The 23569-nt window shown below is 42.8% G+C and overlaps 1 protein-coding gene across 8 annotated transcripts in view; it reads right to left on the bottom strand.

Moving 5' to 3' along the window:
- The window catches only part of RYR2 (ryanodine receptor 2), a 543025-nt gene that overhangs the window by 222217 nt on the left and 297239 nt on the right, over window positions 1-23569 (bottom strand). For 7 of the 8 annotated variants that reach the window (XM_074373272.1, XM_074373273.1, XM_074373274.1 and 4 more), the window contains exons 24-25: window positions 21338-21441; window positions 12738-12821 (exon numbers count right to left, since the gene is read on the bottom strand). In XM_074373272.1, the coding sequence (XP_074229373.1) occupies window positions 12738-12821; window positions 21338-21441 (188 nt within the window). Of the gene's footprint in view, window positions 1-3386; window positions 3491-12737; window positions 12822-21337; window positions 21442-23569 lie in introns of those variants that run through there. The other variant, XM_074373279.1, reaches the window with a different exon arrangement.

Below are 23569 nucleotides of genomic sequence, written 5' to 3'. Positions count from 1 at the left end.
GATCGGCACGAAGCTTATTTTACAGCTGCTTCTCTCTCCTTTTCTGTCACTGCTGTGTCCCCTTCAATCAGCCATGCCTGGAGGCCAGGATCGGTCTCTGATCTGTTTTTCTAATTGTCATTATACTTAAAAGAGTTCCCTGGGAGAGAGAAGAAGCCTCTCAATCTACATGTTTTTGAAAGAATTAACTTTATTTACAAGATTAATACTGAGACATGCATCTTCATCTGAGAGTCTCCTTTGGTGCACATGGAGAGAAGAAAATTCACCAGATAATTATGCTGAATTAAAAAAATGATCAGAACATGAGAAAATGGTCTCTGAAAGAGAACTATACGTCATTTTTCTTCTTTTAATTATTCTGGGCCATGGCTAGCGTGATTACAAGGTAAGCTCCTTAACAGCAGGGAGTTGACATTACAAGCAATAAATAATTCAAGGTTGAATACAGTTGACTTTACCTGAATTACTCCTACTTCATGATAAAGCATCCTGTATTTTATAAATGATTTATCTATAGGCAAAAGTTTTAGAAAGATTTCCTTTGGTTTAAAAGTAGATCAGTTGGTCTGGCAGGTGCAAAAGTAATGGCTAATTATTGCCTTAGGACATTTAATTTACATCCATAAACTAAATTTATAGACATGAAATTTGGTTCTACTTTAAGTCAGGACTCTGCATGTTTGGGGAATAAACAATATATTTTCTTTGTTTTTCTATAAAGGAAGCCATATGGGATTTTTTAATCACTCATACAAATCACTGTATTTTATAGAATTTTGATGTTTAAATGGACAGATTTGTAAACTGTAAGCATAGCCTACATACAAGCTCTTATTTTCTTCAAGTAAGGGTACCAAATACGTTTCAAATGCACCAAGAGGTGATCAAGCTAGCTAATTTCCACGCTGAACAGGTTGCGCTGGAAGTGTAAGCAGCTTTCCACAGGACAGAACTTCCCACACGAGCCCCTCTGTCTTGTCACGGCCCTCATGCCGGCGCCCCCACGCCCCACACATCTCCGCCCAAGCACACCTTGCACATCTTTTGATCACAGGATACACTGCCTAACCTGCTGGTTGTCTCCGCAGATCAAAGGAGCAGGAATGGAGAAGAAGTAATTAACAGATGACCAGATCTGTCCCTAGCTTCCCCTTCAGTAATCTTGAGAACAAACTGTGCAAACAAGACAGTATCTAAGGAAAGATCACAAGAAGTCAACTAGCCTGCAGGCATGGGGGTGGTGGCGACTCTGCCCACCTAGGGATTAACTAAGATCACGTCCCCTTTTCCCTTCCAAACTTCCATAGAATCCAAGTAGAATCTTCAGAGATGGTCTTTTGGGGACACTCAGTCCACCATCCCCCCAGATTGCCGGCATTCTGATTAAACGCAACTTTCCTTTCTACCACCATTCGTCTCTCTTGACTATTGATTTTTGAGCGGTGAGTTCGGTGAAAAAAGTCGTGTTCTGGGCAACGGTACAGAAGTTGGTCTCCTGTGCTCTCCTACCTTCCACCTCTACTTCTCCCCCTCCTCCTGGCCTTCCCCACGATCGCCCAGCACACGGTAACACAACAGCACACAATTCTCTTTCTTCTTTCATTTTCCAGTGGTTCTGAGCCCTTCCACTTGTCACAGAGGACACACATAAGGCAGAATTTTGAAATAAACGAATAATTGACTAGAGCCTTTGCTACCTTAGTGAGGCTCATGTAAATTCTAAGTTGGAAAGTTCCTTCCCCTGCAACTGATTCTAATGTGGACTTCCCAGTGTGAATGAAAAGTACTGCAGCCGTACCAGTAAACAAAGGGTGCTGCGGCCACCAAGTCATCAGCCACTGCCGCCGCCCCAACAGTGAGCGCCCCGACAGTGAGCGGAGGGAACTCAGGATGGACACAAGCAGGCGGCCTGGCCTCTGCAGCACCCCCAGCAGTGTCCCCTGAGGGGACTCAGGATGTGGAAGAATGGGACACTGGTCCCATAAAGCTAGGTGCACATCAGAGGGATGATTTCCATGAACCCAGACCTTGGCACCTTCCTACATGTAGGAAAGCACAAAATTCCTTAACTTGAGACTATCTGGCTTTCTTTAATTAACAGTAGCCTTTTTGAAGTGGGAGGAAAGGGGGCAGGGCACAACCACTGAAGGCATGACACAGCAACTGAGGACAGGACAAACTGGTTACAACAAGATGGCAGAAAACTGGATCTCCAGTAGATGTGGAGCCTCACGGCAACTGGTGCCTTGTCAGTTCCCCCACTGACCATAAAAGGTCAAAGTGGGCGGGGGGGGGCGTTTCCTGGAAATCCTCGCCCCTTCCCCAAAGTAGCTGGAATAATCCTCCTGCCCATTAGCATGTGAGATGACCCAGTCCATAAAACCTAACAACCCCACACCTCACAGCGCTCTCGCCCTCCCTGCTGCTCTCGCTCTGTCACGCTCGCCTCCTGAGCCGGCTGCACTCCTGTCTGCGGAGCGTGTGTCTGCTTTCCCTGTAAACACCCCGCCCCACCCCTCCCGGCTTCTCTCCCTCTCACCTCTCTGCGAAGGCCCACTTGCTGCTGCGGAGTGTGTGTCTCCTAAGCCATTTTCCCTTCTGGGAGAGACAGACTGCACTCTGTGCGTGGAATGTGTCTCTCTCTACATAAACTGACTTTCACTCTACCATGCCTTGCTCTTGAATTCTTTACTGCATGAGGCAAGAACCTATTCTCCCCCAAGATTCTGATGTTCCAACTACCTAGTCTTTTTGCAAAAACTCCTATGCATCCTGCCTTCTCCCTTGCCTGGGCAGAACAGTCTCTCAGAGCGATCTGAGAGGCTGCCTCCTGGGCTCGTGTCCTCAGAAAGTCCACTGAATAAAAACGTACTCTCAGCATACAGGTGGTGCATTTTACTTCAGTCGACACCAGCAGTGTCTTCTTTGGAGTGGGGAGGACTTTCTGAAGGGTACTTTCTTTAAAAAAAATTATGGATAAGTTCTACTAACCTACAGTACAACCTCACATTCCACTACATGTCTACAGTATGCACGTACAGGACATATATATACTATATAATGTTGGCATAAGCATCTCTCTTTATTTTGTAAATTTTCCTCTTCTTATATAGAATATCTACTGGAGTTGCTTTAATTTGTGGTCACAAAGAAAACCTACAGAGATGCATTTACACCTGCTGATTTGAAACAGCACAATAATTAGTTCATGCTCATTTTCAGATGCAGACGACAATTTATTCTACTTGTGCTTCTTCGTAAGCCTGTGCCAGAAAGAATTTACAGTTTAAAGTGGTTCTTTCAAATGGCTAATAATCCCATCCAAAGTCACTAACTCCCGTTTCACCTGACCCTTATTTCCACACTGTTGTAGTTCAAATCACCTTCACAGTAAACATAAATACAGATATCCTGGAAATGAATAGTCTTCAGCTTCAGTAGTTTGATGAAAATGGTAACATCATGAATGCTGTGACTAAGAGGATCAACGATGACTTGCAAAACCATCTTTCTGCCTGTGAGACATGACAAAGTAAGAATCAAATCATTACGGCAAAATGAGATTTTTTTAAAAGCGCATAAATGTACTTTAGCAAATACTGTCCATTCCATCTTACTCATACAATTTAGGCACAGAAAGATCAACCAACTACTAATATACTTTCTTTTGACTGAAAGAGAACAAAGAATGAAGCTTTTAAATTAAATGTAATTGACATGAATCTTGGAAGCTAACGGGTTACAAGTAAAGTTTTAGACTGACTTTCAGAAATTTAAAAGAAATAAAGGAAAGACTGCTACAATTCTTGGGAAACAGAATTCACAGCCCAAACAATAGGGAAAAGTCACATCACTGGTAATTCTATTAAGACAAAATACGCTCATATTAAAGACATCTGTGTGCTACATTCTCCTGAGCTTCCTGGGAAAACTCTGCCAAATCAGTCAAAAGACCTCCTTCTCCTCCAATCTATTTCTCTAGTAGGTATAGCTTTACTCCATTACTTTAATATGCAAAGCTGCGGTGCCATCAACCATCTTGCAAATTTAGCTCATAAGAAATATGTTTGGAACTAAACATATATTCAATACATTCATTTCCAAAGTATCAAATTCTTTTGTAGTTATTAGCTCCTAGTTTTATTTTGATGTAGTATATAAATTTTTTTTAAAAAACAGGGAGATTAATAAATTACATAAACTGAATGGGCTTCAGTTTCCTTACAGCAAAAGAGTTTTTAAAATACTTCTCTGCCTGGGGAAAAAACCCGGCAAACTGCCAGTTCCATTTGCATCAAATTACCGAAGATGTGAACAAAAAATTGGTTAATACTTGGCCCCACGGATGAACTGCCATGTTAAGTAGCAATTCAGTTTCGTGTTTCGTTCCCACCTGACCCACATTTTTCCTAAGCAGGAATTCTAAAACAGACTTTCAAAAAAAATGTTCAGTATAAAATCACAAAAGGGCCAATTAAAGTGATGCAACAAAAACACGGCAGCATACCAAAAGCACTAGGAAGCAAGTCTTTTCCTTCTTCCCCAGCCTCTCCCACCTCTCGAGCTCGCCTGTTCAGTCTAGTCTGATTCAGGTTAAATGAAGCCTGGAGTCATCATGTCATGAAAGACGCACAGTAAACACGAAGACATGATGTCCGAGTGCAGCACATGCTGGTTATAAATTTCAAACCAAATCAGCCCTTCAAGTACCTTGGAACAAATGGGAAAATCTCAGATGACTGCACACCAGAGATATTAAGAACAGGTTTTGCTGGAAGCACATCTTCTAAAAATGAATACTAGGCTGACATTCTCCCAGAAAGGAGATAGAGAACATTCAAAAACCCTCCTCCATAAGACAAGCACAGTTCAGTGGAGAAGGTGGAGGGAAAGGACAGGGTACGGTTCTGCTGCTTCCCCTCTCTGGGCTGGTTCTGAATAAATGTGTAACATGAGGATGTGCCCTGTGCCTCCCCCTGCCCTCAGTTTCTTTTTACTCCAAGGCCTTCCTGTGCCCCACAGCCCCTCTGAAACAAAACCATGAGGTAGCCACTGCCCTAAGAAAGGGTCATGTCAAGAGAGAGATTAAAAAAAAAAAGCTATTCTTGACTTTTGGATGTTCAAAATAGGCTTTGAAAATGCACTACAGAGACAACAGTCTTTATTTTTATACTTTAGCAGCTTAAACAAGAAACATTTATTGCTCCCCCGGGCGCAATGTAGCCGGATGCTTCTGACCCGTGAGGTAGATCAGCTGAGACAAGTGTTTAGAAAAAGACCGTCCGATAGTAAAGCCCTACTTCTGATACCAAAAGAGCAAGGCCCGGCAGTGCTGAGGCACAAAGGGAGACCAGTCTCTCCAGGGCCAGACAGACTGAGGTTCCAGAGTCCAGAGGAGAGGAGACTTAGAGGAAAGCCGGTGCTCTCCACCCCTGCCCCGTGGGGACCGGACAGATCCCAGCGCGGGGGGGAACTTCTGACCTGCTTACCAGGTGGTACCCAGGAAAATGGCCAGGTCCCAGAACCCCTCACCCCCACCCCCAAGCCCTGGTGTGGCACAACTTCAGGAGAACAGATACGGCAGGAAACCACACCCAGGATGGCAGACAACCTTCCCTCCTCCTGCACCGAGACTGCAAGCCCAGAGTCTGCAGAGAGGGCAGGCCTGGGCTTCCAGCTCCTCAAGAGGCATGAATGAAGCTGGCAGAAGAGCAGGGACCTGGAGGACTCAAAGAGATGGGGAGGAGAAACTGGCATGTGAGCCAAAGATGGGCAGGGAAACAGGCCTCCCACAAGGTGCCAGCAGGGACAAAGACGACAGCTAACAAAGACACTCCTCGGGCCAAACTCGAATCAGGCTCCTGAGTCCTCTTTCCGACTCTGCCTCTGACCTTGGGCTCTGTCCTTCTTCCATTTAGTCCAGTTTGAGTAAGAATCTTGCTGGATCAGTTTAGCAGCCCCCCCCCCCCCCCGATGTTGTATCACTGTGGTCTGCCTTCAGCAAGCACCCCATCAAGCTGGTTTTTACCAGAACACCCCCTTCCTCGATGTCTTAGTAAGTTTCCATTAACTGACCCCTCCCTGATCCTTGGCTCAAACCCCCACTTGGCCTTGCTGTATTCACAACACTGAGGGGCTCTCCTCCCCTACTGCAGCAGTTCCTGAATAAAATCTGCCTCTATGGCTCTGACTTCTGTCTGGCTCTGGTCTCCTCTAACATAATTCAGTCCCTGAGAGCAAACTCAAATGGGGATACCCAAGGGCCAGTGGCTCCTCCGCACCAGCCAAGTGTCCCAAATGCACACAGCCCCGAGAGCAACAAGGCTGTAAACCCTGAATTCAAACTAACAACAAATGTTCATCCTGTGGTTTAATGTTTCAGGCCCTGTTCTACGAACTAATGACAGATCACTGATCAACATGGACAAATAATCTGTGTCTCTGTAGAATTTATGTTTAGATGAGGAATCAGGCAGTAAACAAAATAAACACAAAATAATGGTATGTGAGAAGATGTAAGTGCTGTGAGGAAAAATGAAGCAGAAAAGGGGGCATGCGAGGTAGAGCGTGTAAAATAGGGCGCGATGTGAAAGAGGCAGAGAAGGATGCTTGAGAAGAAGACATCTGAGCCACAGCCCACAGGTGAGAACAGGCACAGGAAACAGTGATTTTAATTGGTTTGCACTGAGCAGACTGAGACTGGGTTTCCACCATCAAGCTGCATTCTGCCTGCAAGGCCCATTGGGTTTAAAGACGAAATTAAGCCCGATGAGATAAAATGAAGAACATTACATATTACCGTCTTAAATTTTGTGGTCTGTGAAATTTACTCGCTACACATAAAAAGGAGTATGTAAATAATTTTTTCTTCACAATCACAGCACCTCATCACGACAGAGAAAACCCAGCTGCGTTTGTAACACAATTTTTCGTTTAGGTAAATATTTACATAAGCTGAATTTTGTGCATGTGCTTGTGTCCACGTGAACCGTATAACCATGAGACTGCACATTCCGCTTCCTTCTAGGCATTCATTTCAAAAAGTCACCTTAAACATACATACATACACATATGCATTGAAAACACCACCCTTAGCCTCTTATCTGCCCCAATACGCCTGAGAGATACCACTTCCCCCTCTGGCTTCACGCGTCAGAGGTAAGAAAGTGGTGCAGGAGGGAGGGACGTCAGCACTCGTTTCAAAAACCCTTCAGACAGCGGAGGGGAAGAATAGAGCACATGCTTAGTATGCACGAGGTCCTGGGTTCAATCCCGAGTACCTCCATTAAAAATAAATAAGTAAATAAATAAACCCAATTACCTACACCCCCCCAAATAGATAAATAAATGAGATTTCTTAAAAAAAAAAACAAAAAAAAAACTTCTCAGATGACTCTAGATGACGGACTGGTTTTCACAGCCCATACTACCTCTTCTTTCTCGGTGATGCACACAAGCAACCAGCTTCTGACCTACTATGTTCTGTGTTGAAAACAGGTAAGTGTGAAAGAAAAGTCTGAATAAATGGCACTGGTATTCAGTCGAGAATTTTATTCTCACTTAAACCTTTTTTAAAAATCTCAGTTACTCAGGGATATTAAATACCGGGAACCACAAAGCTCTGGGAACGGATTCCTTTCCAGCTGCATTTTTCTTCATTCTGACAGTATTTGGACTCCACTCATCAAACTCTGCAGCAGGTCGAGAGTTTCACTTAATACAAGTAAAACAATTTATGAAATATTTACTTCTAAATGTATTGGGATGATTGTATGAATTTTCTCCTTTACTCTATCGGGTGTGAATTTAATAAATACATTTTCTAATATTAACCCATCCTTTTATTACTGGAACTAATTTAGCTTGGCTGTAATGTACTTTTTAATAAACCGTTCAGTTAAGTTTGGCAATTTTTACTTAGTATTTCTGCACCTATGCTGTGACTGAAAAATGCTGCCTGCCCTTCAGCAAACAAAGGATGCTGCGGCCATCAAGCCACTACAGCCGCCCCGCCCCGACGGGGAGCCCTGAGGGAATCAGGATGGAGACAAAGGGGCTGCCGGCTGCCCAGCCCTCAGCCACTGCTGCCACCCCAACAGCGCACTCAGAGGGGCCCCCGGCTGGGAGAGAACAGGACACGGGCCCTGGACAGCTACGGAGCACATCAAAGGAATGATTTCAGTGAGCCCAGACCCTTGCACCTTCCCGTACACAGAAAAGTGCTAAATTCCTTAACTGGAGATGTCTGGTTTTCTTTAATTAACAGTAATCTCCTGATGTTACCTCTACCTGGTCTTTGTTGCAAAAACTCCTCTCTACCCTGGCTCTCCCCCTACCTCTTCAGAGCAGTCCCTCAGAGTGATCTGAGAGGCTGCCTCCCAGGCCTGAAGTCCTCAGAGAGTCCGCCAAATAAAACATAATTGTCAACCTCTAGGCTGTGCATTTTGATCAGCCAACAATGCCCGTAAGCGAGGCAGGATTACAACTTCCCTTCCCCATACTATCCTGATCTGGGCTTTGGTATCAAGGATATATTATTGTCAGATAATAAGCTGCAAAGGGCTACTTCTTTTTCATTTGAGATTACTCATTTTTAAATGTTTGCTGGGAATCAATAGAAAAGTTTTTTGGAGAGAGAGAGTGTGTGTGTGTGTGTGTGTGTGTAGATTTTAAACTATTAATTCAATTCCTTTCATAGTTACAGCTCTATTAACATTTTCTTTCTTCTTGGGTCAGTTTTGATATTATTATATACAATTGTCAGTATCACTTAACTTAGACATTTTGGGCACAAATTTATTGTAGTTTGTGGTCTCTTCTGAAAATATCCTTAAAATTGCTAAAAGAAGTATTTCTTTTTCCCTTTATGAATCTTTTCAGAGCTTTCTTCTCTGCTTATTAGACTTCTACAACATGCTTTCTCCAAGAATTGCTTTAAATACACAACTCATACGTTTTAATATGCAGTCTCTGCCTTTTCCATTCTTGTATTTTTAAATTTTCATGATGATGTGTTTGCTCAATGAGCTACTGAGAACTATTTTTTAAAACTTCTAAACATATCATGACTTTGTATGATTTTCTGGTTGTTGCTGTTATTTCTTGTGATTCAATAAACACGGTATTTATGATATCAGTATCCTCATATTGTAAGGGATGTTAAATTTTATAAATGTCACTTGTGTTCAGTGTACTGTATTGCCAACTTTTAATTTGCAGGGGGTTAAATTGTTATTACTCTTCATTAATATTTGTCTGCAACACATACCACTTTCTGGGAGCTGTGTTACAACTTGTCACTCTGATTGTACATTTGTCTGTCTGTTTTGGAAAATCTATTAATATTTTGTTTTCTTGATTTGTTTGAAACTGCTTTACCTGGTGCATACATGAGTAGTCATAGCATGATGCTTATCTTTTAGATCCGTATACAGTGACCTCCTTTCCTTAATTTTGCTTATAGAGCTATTTTCTCTTATATGAGACAACTGACAAAAAGGACACTGCACTTCCTTTTGAGTAATATTGCTCGGTACGTCATGTTACTTTTTCCAACTTTGCATGTTCTAAATTCCTCGATATGTCTCCTACACCTGGGTTTTATTTTTGTGAGGTGAATACAACATGAGTTCCATCTTTTTAAATCTAATCTGACAATCGCTGCATCTTATCTGGAGGGTTTAATTCAGTTACATTTGTTGAGATTAATGATATATTTGGATTTATACCTGTCATATTTTTTATTTTTTAAAATAACTACTACTGATACATATAAAAGAATGTGCTTTAAAGCATTACAGCGAAATAAACTCCACTGACCCACCACCACACTGAGACTCAGAACATGACTGATGCCACTGTACACATCTGTGTGCGCCTCCCCACTTCACAGCCCTGCCTACACTCCAACCTAAGGGAGTTACTATTGAGAATTACGATTCCACTCCTTTAAAAAATTAATCTTATCACACGAGCATGTATCTCTAAAAAATACATATATTTTTATACTTATGTTTTTGAGCCTCAGAAAATAGTTCTAAACTTTATGTAACCTTGTGGGGTATAGTTTTTACCCATTCTCAACATTGTTTCTTAGGTTCATCTATATTACCACTTACGATTATAATTCACTCACTTTATTATATGACTATCTCTAACTTAACCGTCTTCCCACTGAGTAACATTCCTCCCGCTCTTTCATCCCGTTAAAAACTACATTGCTGCGAACGAGAGCGTCCTGCGTGCTGGAGGGGACTTTCTCTATGGCGTCTCTCTAGGAGTGAAACTGCTGGGTGTAACGAGGTGTGCAAGTGTTTCCTTTTACACAATGATGCCAAACTGCTTTAAAACGGTTGGAGGAAAGACTCCAGCCTTTTAGGTCTGTGCTGATCTGCACCCATGTCAACACCTGTCATTCCAAATTCCTTAATTTTTGCCAATAGTGTAAGGACAGATGGCATCTCCCGGCAAATTTAGATACAGTACAGACTGTCAGCAGGTGTGAGTGCAGTTTAATGACCCCATCTTTTCCACTTCCACACCTATTTTCAATAGTGTACAGCTACTGAAAGCAACACTAAGGAAAAGCATCAGTAAAAATACACTGAAGACAGAGGACCTTAATTCCTCAATGAGATTAACTTACTGCAAAGACCTTACTTTTTAGAGAAGTTTTAAGTTCACAGCAAAACTGAGATGTATCTTACACCCACTGCGCCCCCTCCCACAGCCTCTCCTATTTCCAACATTCCTCAGCACAGCGGTGCCCTTGTCACAAGTGACAAACCCTGACAAACCCTGACAAACCCTAACACACTATCATCCAGAGCCCACAGTTTACATGAGAATTCACGCTTAGTGTCGTCTGTTCTGTGGGTCTGGACACACGTGTAACGACAGGCCATCCACAGTGATAGTGTCATATGGAGTATTTTCACTGCCCTAAAAACCCTGTTCTCCACCTGTTCAGCTCTCCGTCCCCCAAACTCTGGTGGCCACTGACCTTTTTTACTATCTCCACAGTGTTGCTTTTCCAGCAAAGTCCTACAGTTGGAATCATTCAGCATGCAGCCTTTTCAGACTGACTACTTTCCCCAAGGTCTTAATGAGATACACACACACATACACGCACACATACACAGTACATGATAAAAAAAAACTCATTAAATGTACTAGGGTGGCAAAGATAATTAATATTTCCATTTTCTTATCCTTGTGTACATTAGGTTACATAAGGAATCTCTCAGTGAAAGAGTGACAGATACAGCTACGAGTTCTTTAGTTATTCTTAGTCTTAATGATGCCTGTATGATACACTTTCTAAAACACTCAGAATGAGTCACTGTAAGGAGAGGATAATAAATTCTTTTGCAAAAGATAGTTTCTTACCTTTTTAGCTTTAAAAAAACTAACAAGGATTGGCTGAATTATAACGATAACTCAGAAGAAAACCTTTAACATTTAGGACTATGATCACAGAAATCAAAAAAAAATTTTAATTCAACTTAGATGCACATTTGGTTATAAATAAGTATGATGGGGTGGTCAATCAAAACGTATTTGAAAAGAGTAATATTCCGTGGGGTAAACGGATTGGAAATGCAATTCAAAGAGAAAGGCAAGACGATGTCAGATTCCCTGTGACCAGTAACTCACACGTGTAGATTTTAAATAAATAATGATACATATCTAATCACTGTGAATCTGCTTCTATCAGATACACTTAAAAGTGACATAAACGTATCATTTCAAAGAGTAAATGTATGAAATATGTCTTTAAATAGCATCCTTTGGAACTGTTTAAACTTTTAAAGAAAAACTTTAGAACCTAAAAATGTGCAAGGTAATAATATAGTTTTATCCGTATTTTTTAAATGGAGTTTGTTGGACTAGGTAAAAATGCTTGTTGGACTAGAGGACTTGCCAGGATTTGCATTTGCATAGCACACTGTTTCTATTCGAATTTTATGTTTATCTGGGGTAACCTGAGGCCTGCTGCGACTGATGGAAATCATGGAGGGGCTGCTTTGTTTTTATCTCCACATTACTTCACACACTTCTAGGCCTGCTGTTTACAATGTGCAGGCCTCAGAAAAGTGGCTTGAATACTTGAAATAAAGAAAAAGCAATAACACGAAGCGGCTGTCACTCGCTGAGCACTTACTCACTAATCCCTAGGACCCCCCGCCCCTGCGAAGCCGGCATTATTATCAGCACCTGCGGCAGATACAAGGCTGAGGTTTTGAGACGTTAAACAGGTTGTAACACCGCCGGCAAAATCACCCCTAGAGCGTTTACTTCCTCAGCTTCTCGTCTTAAAATGGGAGTGATGATACCAACTTCACAGCTACTCCTAAAGTAGATTTTTTTTGTAAAAGCAAACAAAAGTATATATTTTTTTTTTTTTGGTGGAAAATGAGAAACCACATGCAGTCAGTTAGGACGTGGGCACACGTGTTCACACACATAAGCACACAAAAGAACATACTTTTTCTATCACACTGCCAAATATTCTGTGAGTTTTGTTTCCCCTCCGGGCGCTGTGATGGAGACTCCATAGAGTCACCATAGACTTGATGTAGCCCCGAGTGTGATACAGCAAGTTTAAATTCTGCAATTTACAGCATATGCATAGGATATACGTGTCCGACAAGAGCGACGCAGTTTAGCTACAAGAGTCCAGTTCACTAAAGGAACGCACAGACTACTTAGTGTTGCTCAGACATTCAACTTACTTCTTGGGCAGCTTCATTTTTTTCACCTTTTCTTCAGCATGTTCATCCGATATGCCCACGTGACATCCTAATGCCAACAAGGTCCTGGAAAACAAAACCAGACATCATACGCTGCAGTAATTCCTCCCCTAAGTCCAGAACAGTCGCAGTTGGGAATGAGGTGTAACGGGCCACCTTGACAGCAGAGAGGTATCTTCTGTTTTAAAGCCAAACGAAAGCGTACTTATTTAGAAATTATTTACTTTTGAGTAATGAGTAGGACATCTGAAAACTGAATGTTTTAATTCAAACACACACACACACACACACAACACTGAAAAGTAAGTCTCTCTCCAGTCCCGTCCCTCTAGTCCTGTTTCCGTCCTAAAGGCACTCATTGCTACTAACTCTTGAATGTCCTGCTAGGATCTATGCACATGCTAAAGCAGGTGTGTGTGTGTGTGTGTGTGTGTGTGTGTGTGTGTGTGTGTGTGTGTGTTTGTGGGGTGGTGTTTTCCTTTTACATAATGGTTATATCTAACAGACAGTTCTCTGCAATTTGCTATATCAAGTTTACAATATAACTTCGATACTCAGTATGACTTTGATTTACTGTCCTTCGCAGTTTATTTTTCACTAGCTCTGAAGGGTCTCATTAGCTGTGTCATAATGTTTTACCCAATTCTCTGTTCATAGTCTCTTGTTATTATAAACAATGCTGCAATGAATAACCTTCTACGTTTAATCCACACACTCTCTCCTTCATCCACAGCATGAATTCCTAGACATGCAGCTCCTGGGTCACAGGGAATGCACATTCAGAATCTGACAGCTATCCCCAAATGTCTGCAGAGCTGTAATCACTCATATGATTGCCAGCTGTGTACGACATTGTCTGTTCCCCACTCCTTTCCAACACAGTTATCAAACTGCTTCACCTTGGTCAATTAATAGGTTAATAAGACGTCTCACTCACAGTTTTAATTTGCATTTTTCTTAACACAAGTTCAGCTGAGCACCTTTCTCATGTGCTTCAGAGGTATCCGTATTTCCTTCCTTCTGTGAACATTTTCCTCGTTCACTTTTCGGTTAGATTTGGTTTTTACTGTTGTATTTTAGAAGCTCTTCAAATATCAGAGATTTGAGTTAGAAATATTTTCTCCAGTTTGTCATCTGTCTTTTTACTTTCTTTGTGGTGCTCTTTCTATGCACAGTTTTAAATCTGTTTTTATAGAACTGAATTTTTCTCTCTTGTTTTTTAATGACTTCCGGGTTTTATGTGGTCCTTAGAAAGAAGTTTTCCATTTGTAAATTCATCTGAAGGAAAACAACTTTGCTTTTCTGGAGGGTGGGGAGGCTATATGCCTTAAGAAAGGGATTTAACTTTATTTTTTCCCCAGAATTTTATTTTTTACTCAGTTTTTTTACTCCACACAATATTTACTGAATAATCCATTTTTAAATCACTGATTTGAAATGCCACCTTTATCATATGCTAAATTCTCTATATGTTTTTTAATCCTTTTCTGGACTTGCCAGTCTAGAAAAATGTCATTTTCACATGACACATCAGGGTTTCAATTTGTCAGGAATAGTTTATCCATTTTTTCAGACACTCTGTGTTTTTCACTCCCTTTAATGAATGAGCTTTTATTGATTTCCCCAAGAAAGATCCTTACTATTCACATTTGGAGCTCAACCTTAAAAGTCCTCCCAACTTAGGTAAACAACATCTTTTAGCGCTCAGGACAATGAGTGGTTCTTCCTACCGCAACAGAATTAGATAAACTTTTGGGATTACAGAATTTCTAAGCTGGTCATTTCCAAAAGGGGTGTGGGGAGTATCTAAAATCCATTTATACTTATCCTCCATAACATTTTAAAAACGATGATCTAGAGATAGACACACACACACACACACACACACACCCCCATGCTTACACACACTGCTATCAAGCTAAATTTAGGTTACACGGCAAAATTAAGATGAGCCCGTGAAATCACCTTTTGAGCGTATAACTACAAAACATGGGTAGAGCAAAAGCTAACTGAAGGTATAAAATCATCGAAGTAAAGAATGTGCCAGTTAAGGTCAGACTGATCGGCAACAGAAGAACAGAAAACTGACTCAGAACACAGGTTCTACTTATTCAAACACAGTCCAAGGAACAGGAAGTTTCCTGCCATTGTCCTCCACTCACTCATTTCTCTATACAATAAATATCTCCTGAACACCTCTATGCGCCACGCCCTCTGCTAAGTTCTGGGGCTAGTGAGGAGTGAGACAAAAATTAACTATGACCCAGTGTCTTGCAGGCAGTGACATAAATACAGGGTACGGAAGGGTCAAGGAGGACACCAAACCCAGCTCTGCGGGTACTCAAGGGTGACAGTGATACTGGGATTTACCTTAAATCCAGGTAATTAAACTTCTGAGTGCATGCTGACCAAGAAATCTTCTGATTATCATGTACCCAGTACATGAAGTGAGGGTAATGGTTAGCACGGTCAGACCATCACTACAACCCAGTGTTAGAATGCTCCCATCACCCCAGCAAATGCTCCACGCGTGCCTACAGTCCTTCATCACCTTACCCTCAAGCCACCATTAATCTGATTTCTGTCTCTACAGACTTGCCTTCTCAGGACATTTCATACTCACAGAGTCACAGAATAATGAATCCTTCCTGTCAGGCTTCTTTGATTCAGCACAATGCCTTTAGGGTTATTCACGCTACAGTGCATATTAGTTGTTAAATAAACAACTTTTACTGCTGAACGGTGCTGCAGTGTATGGCTATACCACACACTTTGCTTATCCATTCATCCGTCAATGGATACCGGCAGTTTCCGGTTTGGGGCCGTTGTGTATAATGAGTCTATGAACATTCGTGTGCATGTCTATATGTCAACACATGCTTTCATTTCTCTTGGGTAAGTATGTCGGAGTGGACCTGCTAGCCTGTGTGGTAAACTTCGGTGTAACCTTTTAAGAAGCCATCAGCCTCTTTTCCAGAGTATCAGGGCCACGGCACAGGCCCGCCAGCAGCACCTGTGGTTTCAGGTTCCCACCTCTGCACCAGCACTGAGCGTGTCTGTCGTTCTGATCGCGGCCTCTTCCAGTGTGTGTGCTTGTATCTCACTGTGGTTTAATTTGCATTTTCCTAATGACTAATGATCTTGAGCATCTTTTAATGTGTTTATTAACCATTTACACATCTTCTCCAGTAAAACAGACACTCATGGGCTGCATATATTCTTATTACTGAGTTGTGAGAGTTATTACATATTCTACATGCAAGTTCTTTATCAGGACTTGTTTGATTTAGTATAAATCCTACAAATATAAACTCACATGATTTACAAATATTTTCTCCCAGTCTGTGGCTTGTGTCTTCATTTTCTATATGGTTTCTTTTGTAGTGCATAAAGTTTTACTTTTATTGAGATCCAATATCTTGATTTTGTCTTCTTTTATGGATCACATTTTTGGTATTATATCTAAGAACTTTATGTCTAATCCAAGGAGATTTTTAAATGAGAGCAAAAGATCATTTAAAAAATCGATTTCACACTATCAACCACACCAAGTTCTTTGAAGAAGAACTCCTTGGCCTTTGTATTATCTTTATTAAAACCATTTTATTTGATTTAACACTGTTCAACTCACTCATTTAAGACTATTTTCAAGTCTGCAGAGGGTGGGGAGAGAGCAGCGTGAACGGGAAGCTTGTGCAGAGGCTGGTGGGGAGCGGCAGAGTAAGGGAAGTAGGAAGAGGCAGCTGAACGCGGACCCCTGTCTTATCCGGTGCCTCCCAGGGAAACTTGCATGTGCATTCAGTATGCATTCACCACAAGATGAAGCAGCAGTCGTTGGAGCATGCGGCATCGTAGTACATCAAGCACACAGCCACCGTGGGAAGAGTGAACAGGCTGGCGCAAAGCCACAGAGAACTGGAGGCACCCTGCCCTCCAGATGAGCATGCGGTGTCTAAAAGCCTGGACAGAGACTGACCTTCATCGTTTATTGCTGCTTCATTCATCTGACAAGTACTTACTGAGCTCTGTGTAAAGTTCAAAAGATGGTAAATAAAATCAAGAGAGATGCCTGCCTTCAAGAAACTGAGTTCGGGTAGAGTAGAGGCGGTCCTGTGACTACAAGCAGCTGGGCAGTTTCCACGCTGAGAGAGACAAAAGGGCCGAGTGCCTACAGAGGGGGCTTTAAAGGGCTAAAGAGCTCAGCAAATGCTTCAAGAAGAAGGACCTGGGAGGTAAAGGAGGAGAACAGGTCATGGAGGGAGCACCCCAGCAAGGGGCCCACAGAGGCCCCGTGGTGGAAGGGAACGTTAAACAAATGGGCAGAACGAAGGCTAGTGTGGCTGCAGGCGAGACGGAAGGAGCAGCCTCCCCATGATGTGCTGCTGAGAGGGGAGCCCGGACCTTACTGGACCTTTAGGCAAACTGAGGTCCTGCCGTCATCGTAAGAGCAAGGGAAATTCATTAAAGGAATTCAGATAGGGAGAATGACACGATCCCCTAAATATCTGAGATCAGCCGGCTGCAGAGCTCAGACTGGTTGAGAGAAGAGCTAGGCTAGTGTCTCAGCTGGACCTGCCGGGGCAGTTTTAGGGTTCCAGGTGGGGAATAATGGTAGCTCAGGCCCGGGTGGGCACTGGTAGTGCTGGAGGTGACAGTGTGTCACAGCATTAGTGAGGGAGGGTCTCTAAAGGGTCCTCCTCGCTGGGTCTGGAATGGCAGGGAGGCCACAGGGGCGCTAAAGTGTCACCTGCTGGTGACTCTGGTGGAGGTGACCCTGGTGAGCAGTCAGCCCCTTAGTCATGGGTTTTCCTCTCCCTCATGAGTGGTCCCACTTCCTGGGGGAACCTTGTAGCTGTTTCCTATGTATCCTTCCAGAAACTTCATACACACACTCTAGCATCTGTAATACACACACTACTGTGTGCGTGTGTGCACGTGTGTGTGTGCATGTCATCTTACACAATTAGGAGCCCATCATAATACTGTTCAGAATCTGGCTTTCCCCCCATTTATGTGTGAAGTGTATGTCTTTCCACACCAGCAGGCACATATTTGTCTTACTTTTAAAAAGCAATATACTTTTCTATCAGATCAGATCAGATCCTGCAGGACTTGCAAGACTCAGGAGGGTGTCAGATTCTATTTAAGTGCAATAGGAAGGCATCAAACAGTTTTAAGCAACATGTGTACGAATACATGGGTGTGTGCACACATGCTGGCTGCTCCAAACAGGATTAACTGGAAGAAGGCAAGTGGGGGACTATTAGGAGATGACTTGGTGACAGATGACTATGGCCTGGATGGGGATGACTGCTCTGGAAATGAGGGAAGAGGATTGACTGTAAACACACTTGGGAGGTCTTGGCGGTGGGCTGGATGTAGGGACAGAAAAAGAGGAAGAGTCAAAGAGGGTCCCAGGTTTGTGCCTGTGCAGCAGCGTGAATGGGGGTGCCCTTCACGGGGGCTGTGGGCTGTGGGCTGCAGGTCAAGGTGCAGGAGATGCATCCAGGGAAACTGCCCCTGAGGAATGGGATGCACGCTTCCATTCCTCGGAGCAGATGTCTGGGGAGGGGGAGATGTACATTTGGGCAGCTGTCAGCACCTGCGTGATATTTAAGTTATGGGCGTGATGAAAATACCTCCAGAGAGTTTGCACAGTGAGAAGAAAGGGCCCAGGGCTGAACATAAAGAACCACAAACTTGAGAGACTGGGAGAGTCACTGCCAGCAAGAGGCTGAAAAAAAGCACAGACAGAGGTAGGAGGAAAACCTGCTCTTTTAGACAAAAATGATGCCTTTTCTCACTCTCACACTGCTCTCCTCACTGCTCAGCACCCCTCTCCCCTCAGCAACCCCCTGCAGACACAGAGACCCACTGTAGTCCCAGTAAATAATTTTAAGGAAAAAAACCACTTGGCTAAGGAGAAAAATATTGTTCTAGTCTCAACACAGTTTTGTTAAGTTCCAGAGAAAGACACTATAAAAGAATACTGCGTCAGTTAAAAATCATTATAACATTCATTTTTTAAATGAATCATTTACTCAAAAATTTAGATCTGGAATTTTGAAGTACTGTAGGGATTGGAAATGAAAACAAGGAACTAAAACTTGCGTAACACGGGTTAAACTGAGGGGACAGCTGACAGGCATCCCAAAACAGCTGTGCTGTTGGAGAGAGGGTGTTAGAAGAGAGGAGAGAGGAGAGCTGTCTCACACACAGGGGACCATGGGAGTCTGAAGGGAGCTATCTTTGTCAACAACTTACATGACAGAAAATCACAGAACGAGCAATCAAAAACCACTGTCACTGAAATCGCCCAACATTTCAAATAAGGGCTGTTCTGGAGCTTCTGCTTATTTGTGACTGGGCACCCCTCAGGATTGAAATGAATCAAGCTGCTAATCTTTCCCACGATGTAGTTTTTGAAAAAACTGAACTTTACAGAGCGCTTTCCTCCATCAGACACATGGGGCAGAGGCTTCATCGGTATTACAGCATCAGTCCCCACTGTGTTGCATGAAGCAGATACACCACGATCCCCACTTTAAACTGATGGTAGAAAAGTCTACGGTTCAGAGAATCTAAGATTCCCTTTGGAGGAGAAAATCTTCGAATCCAGACTATCCAACCCTCCAGACCCTATGTTCCTACCTCGTCTGCTCCAGGGCCTATCACCTAACCAAGTGAATTAAGGAAATACAGGAAAAAGGACAGCACTTTCTTTGAACTACTGGCATGGGGCATCGTGTGAATTTTGGAGAAGTAGGAGCTCTTTTCTGCCGATTTAAATATTAAAGACATAGGTGAGATCAGTTCATCATAGAACCATACCAACATTGAGAATGAGCTCATGAAAAGGGTTATTAGCATTCACAGAGGCCACAGCTCCAGGACCCTGCAGTCTTGTGATTAGTCAAACCTGCCAGCAGTAGCTGTTAGGGTGAGATCAGGTCACAGGGACCCGTCAAAGGCTCTACACACCAAATGCAAACGTGGAGATTTCTACCTCTCAGCTTCCCAGGAGTCGCCCACCTGGCTTAGCTGTCAATTGATAAAATTACACGGAATGCACTGAAAATTTAACCTAATTATCTTAGGCCGTGAACTTTCAATAAAAACACTTTGTTGCAAAAGATGGGCAATAATGAGCTGCAGTGACCTGCTAACTGAATGGGCAAGACTCACACCAAGACCACGAGGGAGACAGGAGGTCCGGGACACCAGGGACCCAGGTCATGGCGACGTGCCCTGCGTGCCTCGCCACCAGCAAGCTTCATCACTTTCAGCCAATCTGTATAGATTCCTTTCCCCTTTACATTACTGGTAGAACCCAAAATCATTCTAGGCCCAGTTTGTTCATTTCCATCATGATAATCACTACCACACCTTTGAAGCTATCTTCCTGGACCCACACCCTAGAATCTGAAACAGTGCTTAAGTTTTATGTTCTGGGTCTTTGGTAAAATAACTCCAATGGAAATAGCTCCTCACATTTAGCAGAACTGAGATAAACAAAAAGGACAGAAGTACTGTTTCATTCCTAACATGAGCAGGTATGAGGATGAGTGAACTACTCCGGCAAATTCAGTTCCACAGACCAGCAAGGATGGAAAAGGAACAAAAGAAAAGCTACAGTCTTTTCAAAAATATTTTCTAGACTTTCCTATATTAAAATTTGCCATTATTTATTTATTTTCTTTCTTTATTTCCATTATTTTGCACCACCTCATTCTTTCATCTGCAATGATTAGCGAATTTCATGAGAAAATAGTTGGCAAAGTCACTGAAAAACAAATCTGCCTTTACAAGATGACATAAAACCCTCTAGAATAGCTTTTCTCAAAATGTGTTCCTCAGACAAATGGTCAGGAGGTACTCTCTGCCAAGAAGGGTTCTGTGGCTGAAAAAGTTCGGGAAATGCCATAAACTCATCCCATCCCACTTTAGAGATTCGCAGCACCCAGTTTATACTAAAAGTTCCAAGAAGTCCATCAGCAAAAATAAAAACTTATTTATTTTATTAATATAGCACTTTTACATTTTATCAGATCAGTGCTTCTCAAACTATTGGTGAAGGACTGGTTTCTTTTTTAATTTCAAGCCCACTGTCATCTGATTTTCTGATAAAATGCAATAAAATTGTTAGAGAAAATTAAATTTTCAAAATGAGGACATAAAAGATACAAGCCTATGTTTTAAAAATTGTTAGATTCAACAGACATAAAATTGCCCCCTTAAATTGGTATAAAAATTTCTAAAAGCTTGTTCTAGTATGTTTACCAACCTCCATGTCACAAACCAGTAACAATCTGTGACTGACACTCTGAGCAGCGCTGTATCCGAGGACAGACACTTGTGTCCTGTAACACCCATAAACACCAGCAGAGCACTCTGGGAAATACTTACACAGAGTACAAAGACATAAAATACGGTCAAAATCTAATTCCAGACAAATATCGATCCAATCCATCAACACACTGTGACAATTTCTAACTGGAATTAAAATGAATTAAAGTAAAATATCAGCACCTTGTTTCTTTTGGGTAATGCAGATAGGAAAATAGGAAATTGAAGAAACTCACTTCAGGGTCTCAAGTGACATCTGTAAATTGTAATTGCGTTCCTGTTCAGGCAGCCTGGAGAACTCCACCAGACACGGGTGCTGTCTCTTATTGTCATCTCTAACCTAAAACAGGACAAGAAATCGGCACGTAAGAGCTTCCAAGGTCAGACACCAGCAATGGTGATCCAGCCGCACGGAGGAAAGCGAAGGGACACCCAGACCATCAGCCCAGCGGAGCTGCGTCTAATCTCCCGCACAGCTCATGCCTGAGGTCATGCTGAGACCTGGGGCTACCCGGGCTCCCTGCTGTCTTCCAGGATCTGCACAGCTCCGGCCCCAGCCTCCGAGCCCGCCCCACCTGAACCCCACATGCTCACTCTCTCAGCAACTTCCGGCACTGGCTTAAACCTTACTTTCTCAACGAGGCTCATCCTGCCCACCTGCCCAATGTGGCAACACAGAATGTAAGACCAAGGGGACAGGGACTGGCTTCTTCTGCTCTTTGATGATGTGCCCCCAGCACCTAGAACACACCTGGCACGTGGCAGCCGCACGACCAATGCTTTGTAAACTGAAATGAGTTCTAGGTAAGAAGGTGTAGGAATGACTTAGTTTTGACATGTAGTAATTTATATGTGTTTAGAGCCAAACACACTGGGGACCTCAACTGGCATCAGAACAGACTGGCAGAAACGCTTTGAGGTGGTTCCAGCTGTTCATCTCACCCGCTGGACATGACTTCCTGCTCTCACAAATCACTCCACTGCCTTAACGAAGTCAGTTAACATGAGACAGGCATTTTTTCATATTCGTCCTTGAAAATGTGTATCAGCGATCAGAATAAACTGAATTCAAGATTTTTAGGAATGAACTAATAAGAAGGATGCTCCATACCCCTGCACTAGTGATTAGCTTTCTACCTTCTTGGAGACCAGAAGTGCACTGGCAGTGCTGCCAGGCTGGCACCTGGAAGGCAGTCACACGCTGTCAGGGAACAAATCACCCCATGGGGATAATTACCAGGTTTTATAAATGCCACACGAAAAGTATGCAAACACCCACAAGATTTTTTTAAAGTCTTCAGGAGTCACCAAGTTAAAAACAAGGTATCTATTTTTCTCTTTTTGGTGATCATTACAAACAAACAGGACTTACATAAAAGCTTATAGTTGTTTTTTCCTTATTTGAGTGCCTAACTTTGGAAATGAAATCTAGAGTTGTAAAATTTAACCCTGATTCTAAACATAAAAGTAAACATGACTGTGTCCAAGCCCTGAGGTCACTCACTCTGCATTCATGTAACTGTCCCTCCCCCTCGTATTCTCTAAACCCACGAGTAACTGACACCACACCCTCCAGCGTGGGTGTCCAAGCTAAAGCCAGAAATCTGTCCAGGTTTCCTTCTCTCTCTTACCAAATCCCATACTTGAGCTTCAGACATCTCCTGCAGTCCCGTCTCTCCATCCCCACGGTCGGCACACCGTGGGGAAGCTCACCTGGGCCACCTGAGTCCTCTCCCTGACCCTTTTTCTGTCCCCAGGCTTGCTGCTCTTCCACACTAACCGCAGAGCTCAGATCAAATATTTACCACCTCCTGGAAGCCGCCTCTGATTTTACCAGGACAGAGGTAAATATTCCTCCTTCACTGTCAGCATCTCGACACCCTTGGGGCACACAAAGCCCAATGTTGCTTTACTCTCAGCCTCGGAGCAGGTAAAGGATAACTGGCAGCAACCGTGGGAAGGACGGCTCTGAGGCACCACACTCTCAGTATCTGGAAACTCAAGGGTGCTTTGAACACAGGAGGTCTGGTATTGAGATGAAGTGACTTATACCGGGAGAATAGATAATAATGTGACCTCCTGTCTTCCTCCCTTTAAAAGAAGCAGCATAACTAAGAGTTCACCATGGAACATAATCACTGAGGCAACCTTAGACGCTGGCAAGAGAGACCACCTTCCTGCGTGTAATCCCACCAGACAGCTCCTGTTACTATACGGGGTTTTTGAAGGGCTTTTGCTTGTGTGAAATCTTTTTAAATCTTCCTAACCTGCCGTTACCCTTCCTCTCATCTTGAAATGTATGGTGAATCCTGCCCATCATCTTTCCCTCATCTTGAATGTTTTAGTAAATGTTGTCTGTCACTCCTCCCCTTATAACATCTCTCCTCTTACTGACTTTAACTGATGGTTCAATCTTGTATTTAGCATTTCTTCATTTCCTTGATTTCTGAAAGTTAATGAATGTAGCA

The sequence above is a fragment of the Camelus bactrianus genome, chromosome 11 (assembly GCF_048773025.1).
Source record: "Camelus bactrianus isolate YW-2024 breed Bactrian camel chromosome 11, ASM4877302v1, whole genome shotgun sequence".
Classification (NCBI taxonomy): Eukaryota; Metazoa; Chordata; class Mammalia; order Artiodactyla; family Camelidae; genus Camelus; species Camelus bactrianus.
Note: the sequence above shows the minus strand (reverse complement) of the source record. Positions and strands in the feature narration are given on the sequence as shown.